The sequence below is a fragment of the Podarcis cretensis genome, assembly GCF_951804945.1.
Source record: "Podarcis cretensis genome assembly, chromosome: 13".
NCBI classification, from domain to species: domain Eukaryota; kingdom Metazoa; phylum Chordata; class Lepidosauria; order Squamata; family Lacertidae; genus Podarcis; species Podarcis cretensis.
In genome coordinates, this window is record NC_137182.1 from 41,986,779 (window position 1) to 42,003,220 (window position 16,442).

Below are 16,442 nucleotides of genomic sequence, written 5' to 3' on the forward strand. Positions count from 1 at the left end.
TAATAAAAGCACCTGATGTATATGAGCAGCCTGGACAGCCCATATGGCTAGAGTGCTGAGGTTGCAGGTTTGATCCCCGGAAGGGACAGCTGCCTATTCCTGCATAGGGTTGCATTAGGTCAGGCATAGGCAAATCCAGCCCTGCAGATGTTTTGGGACTACAGTTCCCATCATCCCTGACCACTGGTCCTGTTAGCTAGGGATGATGGGAGTTGTAGTCCCAAAACATCTGGAGCGCAGTGTTTGCCTATGCCTGCATTAGTTGATCCTCAGGGTCCCATCCAACTATGATTCTATGGGGGACACTCCTTGGCTCCACCAGAAAAGGCACGTCAGATGAAACCAGTTCTCTGGGAGGGGAAGCATTAAACAGAGACTTGAGCTGGCTTCTCATTTAGGGCAGAAGTTTGGTCAACATACAACACATACGTGAGGCGACACAGCAGTGCCACACCAGCAACACAGGGCATGTTTGGTTTTTATCACTGTGCCAAAAAAAAAAATCATTATAAATAACATGCCTTATATTTACATTTGAGCAGGTGAACCTGACCTGAACTGGATGGTCAAGTGTGCTTGAAGGAGTTGCTGAACATTAACTGGCCTGGAAGAACTTCATTTGTAGCTGAACCTTAAACAGGAACTGAACCAAATCTTTTCATGATTTGACTCACTTGCTGAGGAATGGCTGCCAGTCAAAATATTTGTGGGCACCAGGCTGGGGAAAACTGGCATACAGTGGTACCTCAGGTTAAGTACTTAATTTGTTCCGGAGGTCCGTACTTAACCTGCAACTGTTCTTAACCTGAAGCACCACTTTAGCTAATGGGGCCTCATGCTGCCGCCACGCCACCAGAGCACAATTTCTGTTCTCATCCTGAAGCAAAGTTCTTAAACCGAGGTAATATTTCTGGGTTAGCAGAGTCTGTAACCTGAAGTGTATGTAACCTGAAGTGTATGTAACCTGAGGTACCACTGTATAGGAGTTCAGCCTTAAACTTAACCGTTTTTCCGTATCTTGGGGCTCCCCGTTGGCTGTGTTACAAATTGTGTCACACAAATGCCGAGCAAAATATTTGCTCCGAAACAGGTACACCGAAACGTTAAGCTATTGCTTTTAATGTCACAGGGACAGACTATTCGTTTTTATTATGAGCATTGTACTTTTATGGCAGTACGATGTCGTATTTATACATTACTCAGATAATTTCCTATGATTAGATTAGCATTTGAGTCAATGTTTGTACGCTTGTTGTACATGTGGTTTTAAAAAACAATAATTACCCTGATTTTTATACCTAAGCACACAGAGATTGCTACTGGGATAAATTTATTATTTTCTCTGTCTGTCAACCACCCCCACTCCCAGCACTGCTGTCCCGATTAAAAATCAGAGTTGCCAACTTTTGCTTTAAAGTCGCATTGTTTGGTCTAAAAACCAAGAAATCTGACCACAGATGTGCTGCTTCGGGCCTGTTGCAAGCCAGCGAGGCTGACCTGCGGCCAGTCACAAGCCACCTTCATGCGCAGTCATTTCGGATGGGGCACAAAGCAGGTGGAAAGGGCAAGGGGGTCAGTTGGGAGATGCTGCAAAGGCCCACTCTACATCTTCGCCCCACAGCGAAGGGAGGGTGTGGGGGCAGAAGGAGATGGCAAAATCCTGAGACAATTGAATGGACTGCATCCCCTTGCATTTAAAATAACGGGAACTGTAATTTACATCTCATAGAGCTGCAATTTTCAGCACCCTTACAAACAGCCAAGGAGAACTTAATTTTACAAATACAGTGGTACCTTGGTTCTCAAACACCTTGGTACTCAAAAGACTTGGAACCTGGTTTGCAAACTTTTTTGGGAAGCCAAACATGTTCCGTTTTGAATGCCACACTTCCGTTTTGAGTGCTAACGCTGAAGTCTGTCTGTTTTTGCTATTTATTTTGTTTTTGTTTTTGCGGCTCTTTCTGTTTTGTTTTTGTGATTGTGTGGAACCCAGTTCAGCTACCGAGGGATTGATTGTGTGACTGCAGTACATTGTTTATTGCTTTCATTTTATGGATCAATGGTCTCATTAGATAGTAAAATTCATGTTAAAGTGCTGTTTTAGGGATTTTTTTTTAAAGTCTGGAACAGATTAATCCATTTTGCATTACAGTGGTACCTCGGGTTAAGTACTTAATTCATTCCAGAAGTCTGTTCTTAACCTGAAACTGTTCTTAACCTGAAGCACCACTTTAGCTAATGGGGCTTCCTGCTGCCGCTTCGCTGCCGGAGCAAGATTTCTGTTCTCATTCTGAAGCAAAGTTCTTAACCTGAGGTAATATTTCTGGGTTAGTGGAACCTGTAACCTGAAACGTATGTAACCCGAGGTACCACTGTACTTTCTATGGGAAAGCGCACCTTGGTTTTGGAACGGATTTCTGGAACTGATTAAGTTTGAGAACCAATGTACCACTGTAATAAAAGGGGAGAAAAAAATGAAAGCGGAAGAAATGTGGAACAGAATGAGATCCATCGAGGGTGTAACACACAAAATCCCTTGAAGGGAAGGGATATTGAGCAGGGAGAGGATTCAAACCAGTGGAAGGAGGGAATTGAATGTGGGGAAATCGGCCCTGTGTGCCACTGCCCAGCAGTGGTTGAAAGCCGGAACTGCAGGGAATTCAGCGGAGAAAAGGAATCTCTTTTCCATCAATAGCCTTAGAGCAGGTCAGGTGAAGAAGGTACCTGGCTAAAAGCTTCCAGATCAGAACAAAGAAACTCAACCATCTTCACACACCTAGTCTTGTGCCCTGGAGTACGTCTGTGGTAGGGCTGCCGTACGTCCGGCTCAACCTCCAACAACTTTCGTCGTGTCCTGCTTTTTACTTTTTGAAATATGGCAACCCTAGCTATGGAGACCCGAGGGGGCTAAAAAATAATGCAGAACAGCATCAAGAAAGATGGAGTGAAACCCTGGTCCCGTCAGGCTCACACACAACTTACTTTCTCCTTCCTATTTATCAAAAGTATCGGGGATTGGAACTGGGTCTTCTGGAGTGTTTGCAGTTCCTTCTTTTGTGCCAACCATAACGTTCAAACCTTGTTGTCAACCATAACCAGTGCCTTCCCCCTTCAGCTGTCTAACAAACTGTTTTGAAACAGGGGGGTCTCAAACACAGCATTTGCAATAAGACTTGGGGGTGGGTGGAAGAAGTTAAGTGGCCTACAAGATTAAAAAGTAATCTTTTCATTAGGATTTTCCTTTTGGGATCCTGATCAGCTGTTTGGGCCCTAAGCTTAAATATTTTATTTATTTATGTATGTGAGTGATTCAATGACAAAATAAAGCCTGTCTGCAAAATAAACACGTGTTTTATAGGTTTGATATACCTATGCACCATAGGTTTATACAGGAATTTCTCAACCAGAGACTCCCGTTTCAATAAAACAAATGGTATTGCTTTATTGTGTATTTTAAAGATGTTTCTATATTTTTATAGCGGGTTTTGATACCGGGTGGAAGCCTGTTTTCGTATTAAGTGGCATATAAATCAATTGATTATTTACTGGCCCAGTATAATAATCAATTGATTATTATACTGGGCCAGTACTGCGTTCGAATGCTGGATCCAAGCTCAAATCTCTACTTAACCATGAAGATCAGTGGGTGACCTTGGGAAATTTAAACTACCTGTGAACCCAAAGTATGCTTCCCACCCCCCGGAAGCTGCCGACTGCATCTTTCAATGAGTCAGTCTGAACTGTGCACCCTCCTCCCCCTTTGAAACTTCCCAAGGGACTGAACCAGAGCAGAATCACCCTCAGAATGGAGAGATCAGACAGAATTAGGATTCATCTACTAAGGGAAAAGAAACAATGCAGAGCATCTTGGGTGCCTTTTTGAGCCTCTCTGTGCCATACTACAAATGCAACAAGAGAGAGGTGGTCGGAGGGACTGAACCACTTCAGGCTGTTTTTCTAATGTTCCTTGCATTAAATCAATCCCTGCAAGTAAAGAACTAGCATCTCAGGAAGGGAGCTCCTTTCCCAGTTTTTCTACTTGCAGAGAATTCTCCCCCCCCCTTTTTTTAAAGGAGTGCATTCAGAACTTCTACCCTCGACCTCTCGTCTCACCTTGTACAGACTTTCTACCACCTAATTTTGATGCAGGTATAGAGACAAAGGCCTGTTGACCGTCAGGCAGGGGCACATTCAGAACAGTGATTCACACAGAAACACAACAGGTGAGCTCATCCGAAGTTCGCAGTCACACTCTAAAATGAAATAGTTTCTGATTCAAAGCTGAAAGGTGCCGCCAGTTTCAGTCCTGGCAAAATGGCATCTCGAGGGGTCAGATATGCATCCGTCTTAATAAAGACACTGTACAATGCAAATCCCCTTCTCTCCACTGACAACCCCCCCGCCTCCAAAATAACCCCAGAACACTCGGCTATCAGACCAACGCAAAATAAAAACAAATTAAAACCTTTAAAAAAAACAAAAGGAGAGTTTATGAAAAAATATTTCCAGAAACCATAAAACAGAACCCAATGAAAATAATAATAAAAATTAATTAAAAACCCCAACATTTTTTATTCGCAACATTTCTTTCGGAAGGAAAATAAAACCAGGGGAGGGGGAAAATAATGAAAAACAGGCTTTTTAAGACCAAAACATACTTCCTTTTTTTGATTTTTTTTTTCAGTTTTCGTTTATATAGCAAACAGTTATTGTACAATAATAGAACCCCTGAAATTCAGATTGGAACCTGGTCTCGCGCCCGCCCCTCCCCGGCATCTGAGCAGTTCCCAAAGGGTGGGGGGTCTGGGACAGAGATGTGCAGGTCAAACATTGCGAAAGACACATTGCTCCAAAGTGGATTCTTTAAAGTTTTCTTTTTTTCTTTCTTTCTCTCCCATCTCCCCTCCACCTCCCCTCCCTGGGGCTTATCTTTGTCTAGGTGGATACAGGTGAGGAGGAGGAGGAGGAGGAGGAGGAGAAAAAACGTGGCTGTGTGTGCGGTTTAAAAGTTGTAGCCAAAGATGGAGAAAATCGCCTTGGAGGGGAGGAAACGAGGAGGAGCTGGAATATAGCTTTGGTCCGCTAAACTGGGGGAAGGGGTTTTGTGTATGCAATACTCCAGTGACCGGAAAACGTTCCATATTATACCTCTTGGGGGGCAAATCCCTTGGAACATTTTGTGGGAGGCTACATCTGTGGGGTGGGAGGAAAGGATTTTTTGTTTCGTTTTGCGGTGGGGGGGGGGTGATAGCAAATGCATCCCCCATATTCTTCTATCATTCCAGGAGCAAACTGCTTAGGCTTGAGAGACAGCTGCCTGTATATTAATGCTCATTTGCCTTTCAAGTGATTGCGGGTGGGAGAAATTATGGGTGGTTGGGGAAGGGGGAGCGGAGGGGTGGGCTTATCACCTGCAGCCCCCCTCCTTGTCCAAAGGGAGCATTTTTGCCCCTCTGGGGTTCATCTGACTTCCCACCCCTCGCAGCCCCCCGCCCAAAGCAGCAGTCTGTAGCATAGTAGCGCACCCTTAGATGACAATTCTCGCTTTCTCTCTCTCGCTCGCTCTCTTCACCGTTTCTTTTAAAACCTGAGGTATTTTTCTTTTCTTAGTTAAAACATCCATTAAAAACAAATATTTTCTTTTCTTAAAAAAACAAAAAACCCTAAACGATATGTCTGAAAACAGCACCTCCGTCCCCCTCGTTTGGACAGGGGAATCCGAGGGGTTGGGGTGGGGGTCACCGCATGGCACGGGGAGTGTGACCCCCACTCCTTTTACATTACGTGTTTTTGCCTCTCCCCGTCCTCCACAATCCATAAAGCACACAGTGAAACCCAGACCCATAAATTGCCATTTCTTAGTGTACAGGTCTCCTTTGGTCGGAGGAGGAATTGAGATCGAGGAGACAAGCAACAGAGCAAAGGCTGCTGTGGTGAGAGCAGGCCTCATTTGCGCCAAGGAGGGTGAGCTCTGGAATCAAGTAGTACGCATTTATGCTGTGTCCAAAGGGGAGTTAGCGTTTTTTGAGGATGTTTGGGGGGGAGAGGACTGTTTGATCTTCTCCCTCCCCACCATAAATGCACAATACTGACCTCCCTTCCTTGCCCCACACTTGCCTCCGTTGTACCCTAGCCCCCCTCCCTCCCCACAGCTCCTCACCATCTTTAATACTCTTTTTGTTTTAGGAGCTTCTAAGAGGCGACTGTGGAAGGAGGGAAATTCTTCTATGGGGAAGGGGAAATCCAGAAAAGAAGGGAGCAGGGCAAGGGGAGAAAGTAAGATACCTTGGCCCTCTTTGGCTAATCAAGTGAGAGGGAAGGATTTTAGTAATAACAAAAAACAAAACAAAACAAAAAAACCACCACGGACAAATGAAATTTTTAAAAAAGCAACGACAAAAACCAATTTTCTTAAAACAATATAAAAGCACCCAACAGAACCTTAAAAAAAACAAAAAGACACCGAAAACCTCGCCTCCGATTCCACAACCTATCGCTGCGTGTGTGTTTTTTCAAGTAATGCTTTAGTAATAAATGAACGTTCAAGTATATATTAACAAAAAAACAAAACAAAAAAAGAAGTAGTTATGGTTACCGATTTGACCAAAAATAAAATAAAATAAGAAAAACCACCACCCAACCCAGCCTCAAGCCATTTCTCCTCTTCCTCCCCATATGATGGCGGCACCCTCTGAGGACCCAGGTGGAGGTGGAGGGGAAGGGGGCTGAGGAAGAGAAGGGGCTCCGGGAAATCTTTGTAACGAGAAAGTTGGGTTGGGGGGGCGGCAGGGAGGCTTCCCCCCACCCAAGCTGTGGGAATCCGGGTGACCTGCGATGATGCCCCACACTGGTGACTGTCCGCCTCTCCCTCCCGAAACCCAGCCGAGTCCCATCCCCGTTGGGAGGAAACGAAGCAAAAATGGCTCAGTGAGCAGAGCTGGGCACCTTGGACGGCTGCAAACAGCCTCCCTTCCAGGGACGGGCCAGCGTAGCGGAAGGGAAGAGGAGCTCCCGTTCGCCGCATCAATCCCACCTCCGCTGCAGAAGGGAGCCAAGAAATGGCCGGCAAACAGGCACGTCTTCGGTCCAGAACATTCTTTTTTGTGCCTTTTTCTACAGTATTTCCCCCACTCCTCCTCCTCCTCCTGCCACCACGCTCTTTAGAAAAGGGAAAGAACGAGCACGGGGTGGGAAGAAAATGCAACCGAGGTGGGGAGGGGGGAAACGTGTGTGTTCAAGTTTGACAACTCCGCGGCCGAGAGGAGGGCGACCAGAATTAAGACAAGGCTACCCAAGCCCAACATGCGTGGTGCTTGGGAAAGAAAACGCAGCTCTCTGCTCTCCCCCCTCCCTTAAAAGTGGTTATTAAAGCTTATGGACCAAAGAAGGAAAGTGGGGTGGGACAAGGGCTTGAGGGGTTGGCAGAGAAGGCGGGAGGCATCAGGGCTGACAGCGGCATCTCCTCTCCTGGGAGGGGTTTTCAAAAGTAAAAATCAAGCACAGCAAGACAGCCGTTCATCTTGCTTGCCCCCAAACCTCACCCCCCGGGGCTGACACAGACACACATTACTGGCCGAGGGGGGGGGGGCAGATAGAAAGGAAGGATCATGACTTCCAAGTTGGAAATACTGCTGGAGTGGAATGGTAGACGGAGGTGGCAGGATGGGATGGAAGAGGAATACACAAGGGGGGGTGACAGCAGGCAGGGCTGTTTGGATTAACAGGTATATGTGCTAGGGGGGGTGAGGGTGGAGAATTGGTGCGTGGTTCACATGTACTGGTGCAAGCGACCACCTTTTTATGGTGCTCCTGGTAGCGACACCCCCAAAGTTGTCTGGAGGGGGAGAGAGGACGCTCCCTGTGTTAATTTATCAACGTGGCTCCTCCAACATTACCTTCGCGGTACAGAATGGTGTCCTGAGGGGGAGGCCTTAGGAGCTGTGCTGTGCAGACAGAGGGCAGCAGGAGAGGCGCCGTGCCTGCCTGCGCACATGTGAAGGGCCGTGGCACTTTCAAGGCGCACCCTCCTTACGAGCTCCTTGCATGCGCAAGGGATAGCGCTGAGAGAGACGGGACGTTTCACGTCACACTTGGCCTTGCGTGCTCCCTTGCAGCCTTCTGATGTGCGTTTCCACACAGGGACGTACAAGGTGGATCCGAAGCGTTTTTGGGAAGGATATCCCAAGCTTCTGAATTTCTGCACGGTCTACCAGTGAACTGGGGTGGGGGGCGGCTGGGGACTAAAGACGGGGAGGCAAGTGTCGTGGGACGGACGTTCTTCGGGGAGTCTCCACGCACACAGCTTGCGTGCGCATGCGTGTATATCGATTGTGTGTGCGTGTGTAAACAATACAGCAGCGGAGACGGCATGTGTACAGATTGCCACGTGCGCACATGTGGGGGGGATGTTATCGTTTTGGCTTGCAGGGCCAGGAACATGGGGTCCAGATCTGGGCCGCGGGAAACCGCCTGCACATTCAGCCCCCGCGTATGCGTAGTGACCCACGGCCTGTGCCCTCCCAGTGGAAGTGGGGCGGACGGAATTTCAGTGGGTGTGTAGTGAAGGGGGGCAGGAGGGATCAAAGTATCAGCTGCCTGGCTCCCCCGCCCCACCCTTTGTAAAAACCGCACTGAAAAAATGAGTGCTTGGGGAGGGAGGGATAGGGGGAAAGATAGGCAGGCAGGCACGCACACTTTCAAAATCATAAAGGCAGCATGTGGGGGGCGGGATGGAGGAGGTTGGAGTGCACATATGCATCGGGGAGGGGGCCGGAGTGAAAAAAATAACCTGACACCATAAAATAAGCTGCCTTCCTCCTGAGCCAGCATTTCAAGGCTGTGTGTCAACCCCCCTCACCCCGAGAGAAAGAGACCATGGTACCGACTGCGGCACAGACAGGTTGGGGTTGGGGGGGGCGGAGAGTACGACGCAGTGCATGATGGGAGGAGGAGGAAAATGCCTTTTCCCAGCATTGTAAAGCAACAAGGCTACCCCAGGCCCCACTTACTCCGTGGCTCTGTCCTGGAACAAGGGGGGGGGGGTGGAGCAAGAGGCGGCCGACCCCCACCCTGGCAGGGGTGGGGAGTGGGGTGGGGTGGGGGGAGCACAACCCTCCACCCCTCTTCTTTAGCTGCGCACGTCGAGGGGGTGGAGACGCCACTCCGGTTCAGTGCATGGCTTTAAGTAAAAAGGTTCTCTCAGAGTCCGCGTCCGGTTTGTCCGACTGGCGAGGCAGAGTCTCCCTTGCGCCTCCACCCCAGGGCGGGTATTAGCTGTCCTTCAGCAGCAATTTCTCCTCGGGGCAACGGAAAGGAGGCCCGGGAGGCGCCGAGCCAGGGGCCGGGGGGACGGAGGTGCTGTTGGAGACAGAGTCCTCGGCAAAGCGGGCGCAGGCCTCGGGCGTGACGTGGTGGCAGGTGCGCAGGTCGATGCGGGAGAGGCGCGGGCAGCGGCGGAAAAGGGGCAAACACTGATCCGTCAGCCGGTTGCACCCTGCGGAGAAGGGGTAGGGAAAGGGAGAACAGGCAGGTCAAAAGTCAGGAATAAAGGTTTTGCTTCAGATCCCCCCTGGTGTGGGGAAAGCAGGTTCGTTCTCAAAGGAACAGGGACCAGGCCTCCGCCCTCCAAAAAGGCAAGATTACTATCTCAGCATGGAAAAGCAAACTATAGGCTAAATCTGCAGCTTGCAAGAATTCAGGGAAATTTGAAAGTGAGGACGCAAAAAAATGAGGTCTCGGGGATGGAGTTTTTCAAGCCAACGACCCACCAAACATGCCTGTGGCATGTAAGTTTTTTTGGGTTTTTTAGGTGGCATGCATAGGAAATATCTAAGTTCACTTATTCTAAGGGTGGAAGGCATATCTTCACTACATATTTAACAGGCCTAATAGTAATTTCATCGGCTGAGGGAACTATGGGAACTGGTCTTTCTAATTAGATTCTCAGCATAGAATGAACATACTACAATTCCTAGGATTTGGGGGGGATGGCTGGGAGCCATGATAGTTTAAGAACTTGTAAAACTAGCACACACTTATAAGGCTGATACACCCTGCACAGTTGTCTAGCTGCTCTTTGCATTGTCTCCTGACAAGAAACAGTCATTCTTGTCTCTTTCCTGAGCCACACTTGGAAGTTCTGAGGCTGTGCTTGGGACTAGGTGGAGGTAACAATAAAAATTCCATCTGTTTTGTTGTTGTTGTTTTTAAGGACAACCATTCCCTGCAACATTCAGATCTGGCTAGGGAAAGAAGGGGGCAGATGACTGAGGCTTGCATAGGCAGCATAAGAACCAAAAAGAGCCAGTAGGGACGTCCTAAGTGGTGAAGACCTACGATAAGACTTGCCTAAAGAGCAGGAAAGGATTGGTACCAGAGCAACCAGGAGAGAGTCGACATGGTGTAGTGAGTGTCAGACTATGGCCTGGGAGAGACCAGGGTTCAAATCCCCACCCGCCAACAAAGCTGACCTTATGACAGTCAACCAGTGTGGTGTAGTGGTTAAGAGCAGTGGACTCGTAATCTGGTGAACCGGGTTCGATTCTCCACTCCTCCACATGCAGCTGCTGGGTGACCTTGGGCCAGTCACACTTCTCTGAAGTTTCTCAGCCTCACTCACCTCACAGAGTGTTTGTTGTGGGAGAGGAAGGGAAAGGAGATTGTTAGCCGCTTTGAGACTCCTTCAGGTCTAAAGCGGGATATTAAATCCAAAATCCAAAAACCTAACCAGCCTCGCAGGGCTGTTGTGAGGATCAAAATGGGCTGGGGGAGAACCACGTTTGCCACCTTGAGCTCTTTGGAGGAAAGGTGGAATATAAATGAGACAAACCAAAATTGGTAAGAGAGAAGACTGAGGAACGACATTCAGGGAGAGGAAGGAAATCCCCGACACTCACCAGCGAGGTTGAGCTCGGCAAGGGTCTCTCGGAGTGGGGAGTTAGCAGCAGTCAGCAGGTTAACAGACTGGTCGCCCACGTGGTTGCAGTGGCTCAGGTCCAGTTTGGCAAGCTGGGGCGTGTGCCGGATCACCAAGCGCAGTGAGGAGTCCGTGATGTCCAGCCCAGAGAGCCGCAGCTCGGAAACATTCTGGAGCCGACCCCGACTGTCGGTCTGGCCTGGCGGTTGCAGGGGGAAGGAAGCAGACGAGTTAGGCGGGGCAGCCGGGCCAGAGGGCGCAACCCCCTTCGGAGGCGGCCGGCTCAAGCTGCTGTTAAAGGGTGGCAGTTTGAGGTTTGTTCAACGGCATTTGCAGATTTTGTATCCGAGGAAGCTCTCCGGAAGCTGCTGCACTCCAACTCCCATGGGTTCCAGCCGGCTGAGCCAATGGCAAGGATTGATGGGAGTTGTAGTCCAGTTTTGAGAGGGAGTTGCCTTGGCTGCCCCTGAAACAGAAGCGCGCACACACACATACACCCCCCCGCCAAAGAAACAAGGCAATGGACGTGACGGTGTGGTATTTTTAAAAATAAAGAAATCAGATTCCAGGTTGATGAGCAAGGGGCCCACTTTTACGGATCACCTTAAGTACAGACTAATCCCCTTCTCTTAGCAAGTATTTCCAGAGGAAGATAGCTAGGACTGTTGTCCATACGGCATGAAACAAAAAATTCCCTGGTACCTAAAAAACTAATCAGGATGGAACGTGATTGGTTGCAAATTTTAAGCAATTGTTTGAAAGGTGCAGGTCAGTAATATACAGTTAATGATGGCTAATGTCCTGGAAGAATTTTGCAGGGAGAGCAAGGAACACAATCCATTATTTTATGCCTGCAGTTTGATGAAGGAAAGGAACAGAGTCGGCTGCGGGCCCTTCCCCAAAGGGCCTCTCCACCCCCACAGCCCCATTGCGCGCCCCGTTTTACCCGGCTTGGCATCCGGGGCAGGCAACAGCAGTTCGCGGAGGTGAGAGTCCTTGACGTCCTCGATCCAACGCAAATCCAGGAGGCGTAGGGAGGGGAAGTTGGCTGTGCTGAGCGCCGACACGGAGCACCAAGAGCAGCCTGTCAGGATGAGTTCCTTGAGGCCTGGGGGGGGGGGATGAGGAGATGACACTTTGTCACTGAGGTTCTCCTCCGCACCTTCAGCTGGTCCTGCCCCCACTTCCTTTGAGAAGTGACGAGTGCTGCCTCGCAGCTCAGGGTCTCCCCCCACTAAAAAAATATACCCTCGCACCCACCGTCAAGAGGGCAGGAAGCCTGGAGGGCAAAGGATTGGGGGGGCACTGACTTCTGCGCACCCAGAGAGCAGAGGCTAGAGTGTAGGAGACTTGCACCTGTGTATGGAATTGCTTCTAGGTTGTGACCCTGCCTCCCCATCTCCTCCACCTGCTGCCCACCCAACCAAACCACTTCTTGCTTCAAGGCAGAGTGGCTCCCTGAAGTGGGACATCTGTGGCTGGGCTGTTCCATGTGAGACTCAGAGTGTGGGGGGAGAGGGTTGGCTCTCCTGATTCAATGCTCCTCTCCAGAAGCAGAATTTTTTTCCTGGGGCGCCTGTTTGTAAAGTAAAATGCTGAAAGAGGAAGCAGGCTCATTTCTCATTTTGAAAAAGCAGGGAAATATTTTGTCTTGTATCACAGGTTCTTCAAATGCTAGAAACTTACTCTTTAAAAAATAATTATAAAAAACCCAGGGATTTGACACCATGGTGCATTCCAGGGTGTGGGGACTCCCCCCACCCCATCCAATGGATGCCTTTGCTCAAAACAAAGTCCACTTGGGGGGCATGAAGGTGTCAAGGGAACCCATTTCCTGGTCATGCAGTTTTTCATATATATATATATCTAATTTTTATTTATGCATTTCCCAGTTGTCATTGTTTTTTACATACATTTGTCATCTTATCCTGTTCCTATATGGACTTCATCAACATCCTGGATCAAACTCTTTGTTTCGCTGCCTCACTGTTATTTCTCCACCCTATTCCATCCCTTTGATTTGTTTATCTTGCCCACTGCTGATCGCATATTCATTCCCACTTGTAGGTTAAGCTTAATGCCATCTCTTTTTAAACATTCTCCAAAACATCCCCACTCGCTTCTTATCTTCTTTTCATCCCAATTTCATGACCACACAGGTTTTCCATGCAGAAGGATTGGTGTCCCTCCGCCCCCTGTTGCATGGGGAGGGACCACTCCATAAAGTGAGGTCCCGCCTCTATCGGAAGTGTCTGCCCCTGAATCACTCAGGCCGCCCTCCCAAGACATCGCCAAGGAAACCAAGGCCGAAGGCAGGAAATGCCACCTGGACAACCCTGTCGCCATGGGGACGTTTCGGATCCTGATATCAAACACGGCTATCATTTTGACTGTGATAATTTTTGTAAGGTGCCTTGAAAGCCTCTCTGTGCTGTACAACAGGATGCAAATGCCTTAAAGAAGTAAAATAAAGTGGTACAGCCTAGGCACAGTCCGCCTTCTGGACACCAGACATACCCTTTAGCCAATTAACTCCCACCTCCTAACAAACAAGGCCCCAAAAACTTCTTTACTACTCAGTCCTGAAAGCCATATGCCAAACCCTGACAACTCAAGTCTACTTCCGGCTGGGCTTACTTTCTCAATGACTTTGCTGAGGCCCAGATAGTTAGCGACAGGGAGCCGCTTCTTCGTGTGTCCCCTACATGAGAGGTCCGGAGGGTGGCAACACGAGAACGGGCCTTTTCTGTGGTAGCTCCCCATTTGCGGAATGCTCTTTCAGGGAGGTTTGCCTTGCCTTTTAGGTGCCAGGCAAAATATTTTCTTTATAACCAGGCCTTTGGCTGATCAAAGATTCTATGGCCTTTTAAATGTGCTTGTGGGAGGGGGGGTGTTATTGGTTTGTTTTTGTTTATGTATTATATATTTCCTGTTCTCATTTTCTTTATGTTTTGTGTGTGTGTGTGTGTGTGAACTGCCCTGGGAGTGAGTTAGTTAGTTAGTTATACCCTGCCCATTTGGCTGGGTTTCCCCGGCCACTCGGGGTGGCTCCCAACAGAATATTAAAAACACAGTAAAACATCAAACATTAAAAACTTCCCTAAACAAGACTGCCTTCAGATGTCTTCTAAAAGTCAGATAGTTGTTTTTTCCCTTGACATCTGATGGGAGGGCATTCCACAGGGTGGGTGCCACTACCGAGAAGCCCCTCTGCCTGGTTCCCTGCAATTATTTAATAAATAATAATCATGGAATCATAGAGTTGGAAGGGACCTGGAGGATCATCTCGTCCAACTCCTTGCGATGCAAGAATATGCAGCTGTCCCTTATGGGGATCGAACCTGCAATCTTGGCGTTATCAGCACCACACTCTAACCAACTGAGATACTTATTCAGATAACAACCGTAACTGGAATATCTGAAGACCAGGGCGGGGTGTGTAGGTCTGCAAGCACTTTTGCTCCTTCCAGAGCCTCTGGCTGCTGGGAAACAGAAGCTGAAAGAGACGCTCCCTCTGAGCCACAACATCCAGTTGCTACACCAGGTGTTTGCAGGCTGGGGTGATTTCCGCCAAGACCTGCCATGGCCCAGAGATCCAGCAGCAGCATTGCAACTGGGCTGTGTGCTCATATAGCCGCTTTTGCCGCTCCCTAGAAACCACTGCCTAACTTCAAATCATTGTGCGCCACCTTGAGACTTTTGATTAGCAAAGGGGGTGTAAGTGCTCCTCCACACACCCCACACACCCCACAAAACACCCACAATACCTTGCAACCTGTTGAGAAGCCACATTAGCTGCTTCTTGGAGATGTTGGTCCAGCTAAGGTCAAGGCTGGCCGGCTGCCGGCGGATGATGCCGCTCAGCATGGAGGGAGTGATGGATTTCCGACGGCTCAGGTCAATGTGCGTCCATAGCCGCTTGTCACAGCACCTGGGGCGAGGGGAAGAGCGGCAGAAGGGGAGAACTCAGCCCAGGAGATGGCAGGGGTGCAAAAACACATCTGTGAGCGATCATTCATTAGGAGGGCTAAAAGGTTTAGAATTGGCGGGTTCATCCAGGATTATATATATATATAAGGTAAAGGACCCCTGGACGGTTAAGACCAGTCAAAGGTGACTATGGGGTTGCGGCGCTCATCTCGCTTTCAGGCCAAGAGAGCCAGTGTTTATCGGCAGACAGCTTTCCGGGTGCTGTGGCCAGCATGACTAAACTGCTTCTGGCACAACGGAACACCATGACGGAAACCAGAGCACACGGAAACACCGTTTAACTACCCGCCGCAATGGTACCTATTTATCTACTTGCACTGGCATGCTTTCGAAATGCTAGGTTGCCAGAAGCTGGGACAGAGCAACGGGAGCTCACCCCATCACAGAGATTTAAACCGCCGACCTTCCAATCGGCAACCCCAAGAGGCTTAGTGGTTTAGACCACAGAGCCACACGCATCCAGGATTGTACTTAATGTAGGAGGAGTCCTGCTGCATCAGGCCCAAGTCCAGCACTCTGCTCTCACAGCGGCCAAGCAGGTGCCTGCAGGAAGGTGGCAGGCAGGACCCGAGCGCCACAGCAACTCTTCCCGATTGGGATTCCCAGCAAACTGACATTCAGACAAACACTGATCCTAACTTGGCTAGTAGCCACAAGCGACCAAAACTTCAGTGGGCTGGTGGAGGTGGAGGGGCAAATCTTTCCTTTCCTTCCCAAGGACGTTTGGGTTTCTGTCCTGTGCAAAGGAAGAGAAGCCTCTCTCTCAGCTCTGCCAACCTGTTTGGTAGAGGGTGATTTAAGGCTACTATCCTGCCTTTGTGCATTGGCTGTGAAGAAAGGGGTTTTCCAGCATGGAAACACAGGAGACCAGCCTCTTAGCTGGCTAGTAAAAACCCAATATGCAGGCTATTAAGGGGGTGGGGGGCTCATTCACAAGGCATGTGGAAGGTCACAGGGTCTTCATTCCTGAGCTAAAGCTTTCATTCATTTACTTCCAAACTGTGTCTCAGAAGTCAATCCAATGAGTTTTTAACTGACCAGTCATATCAAGTCAACTGTCTACATCTGCATGCAACAACGAGAAGGGGAAAAAAACAGTTCTGGAGGGGGAAAGGCATCCTTCCATTGGTCTTTGATGGTGAACACATCCCTCACAACAAACACTGTGCAAAAACAGCTTTCCCATTCCTGCCTAGAGTGAGAATGAATATTGCATCTGCCACTTGTTGCTTTCATAACTGCATTAAGAAAAAACTTTTAAAAAATTCTGTGTTGCTCAGCTCAGTTAAATAGAAGTGCCTTTATTGGTCTGTAATCAATCAACCCTGAAATGATCAAATGTTGCAGCTTGACCCAGAAATTGCTGGGAGAGATGGGGCTCCTCAATGAGAACCATCAGAAATGGCAGGCTAGCTTTCCAGAAGTATAGCTGGACTTCCCCAATACAAACTTCCCCTCTGAGGTGTGAAATCTTTGGATATCTTTGCTAATATTTCTTTCTTTTGGTCTTAAACCCAAAGTCTCCAAAAGGCGTGAT

At 48.7% G+C, this 16,442-nt stretch overlaps 1 protein-coding gene across 3 annotated transcripts in view; it reads right to left on the reverse strand.

Annotated features, from left to right (window-relative positions):
- Nucleotides 1-4,552: 4,552 nt before the first annotated feature.
- FBXL19 (F-box and leucine rich repeat protein 19) overlaps nt 4,553-16,442 on the reverse strand; it is a 33,700-nt gene continuing 21,810 nt past the window's right edge. For all 3 annotated transcript variants that reach the window (XM_079950262.1, XM_079950260.1, XM_079950261.1), the window contains 4 exons: nt 14,683-14,846; nt 11,862-12,023; nt 10,896-11,114; nt 4,553-9,493 (listed from right to left, as the gene is read on the reverse strand). In XM_079950262.1, coding sequence (XP_079806388.1) covers nt 9,270-9,493; nt 10,896-11,114; nt 11,862-12,023; nt 14,683-14,846 — 769 coding nt within the window. In that variant the 3' untranslated portion in view covers nt 4,553-9,269. The remainder of the gene's footprint in view (nt 9,494-10,895; nt 11,115-11,861; nt 12,024-14,682; nt 14,847-16,442) is intronic.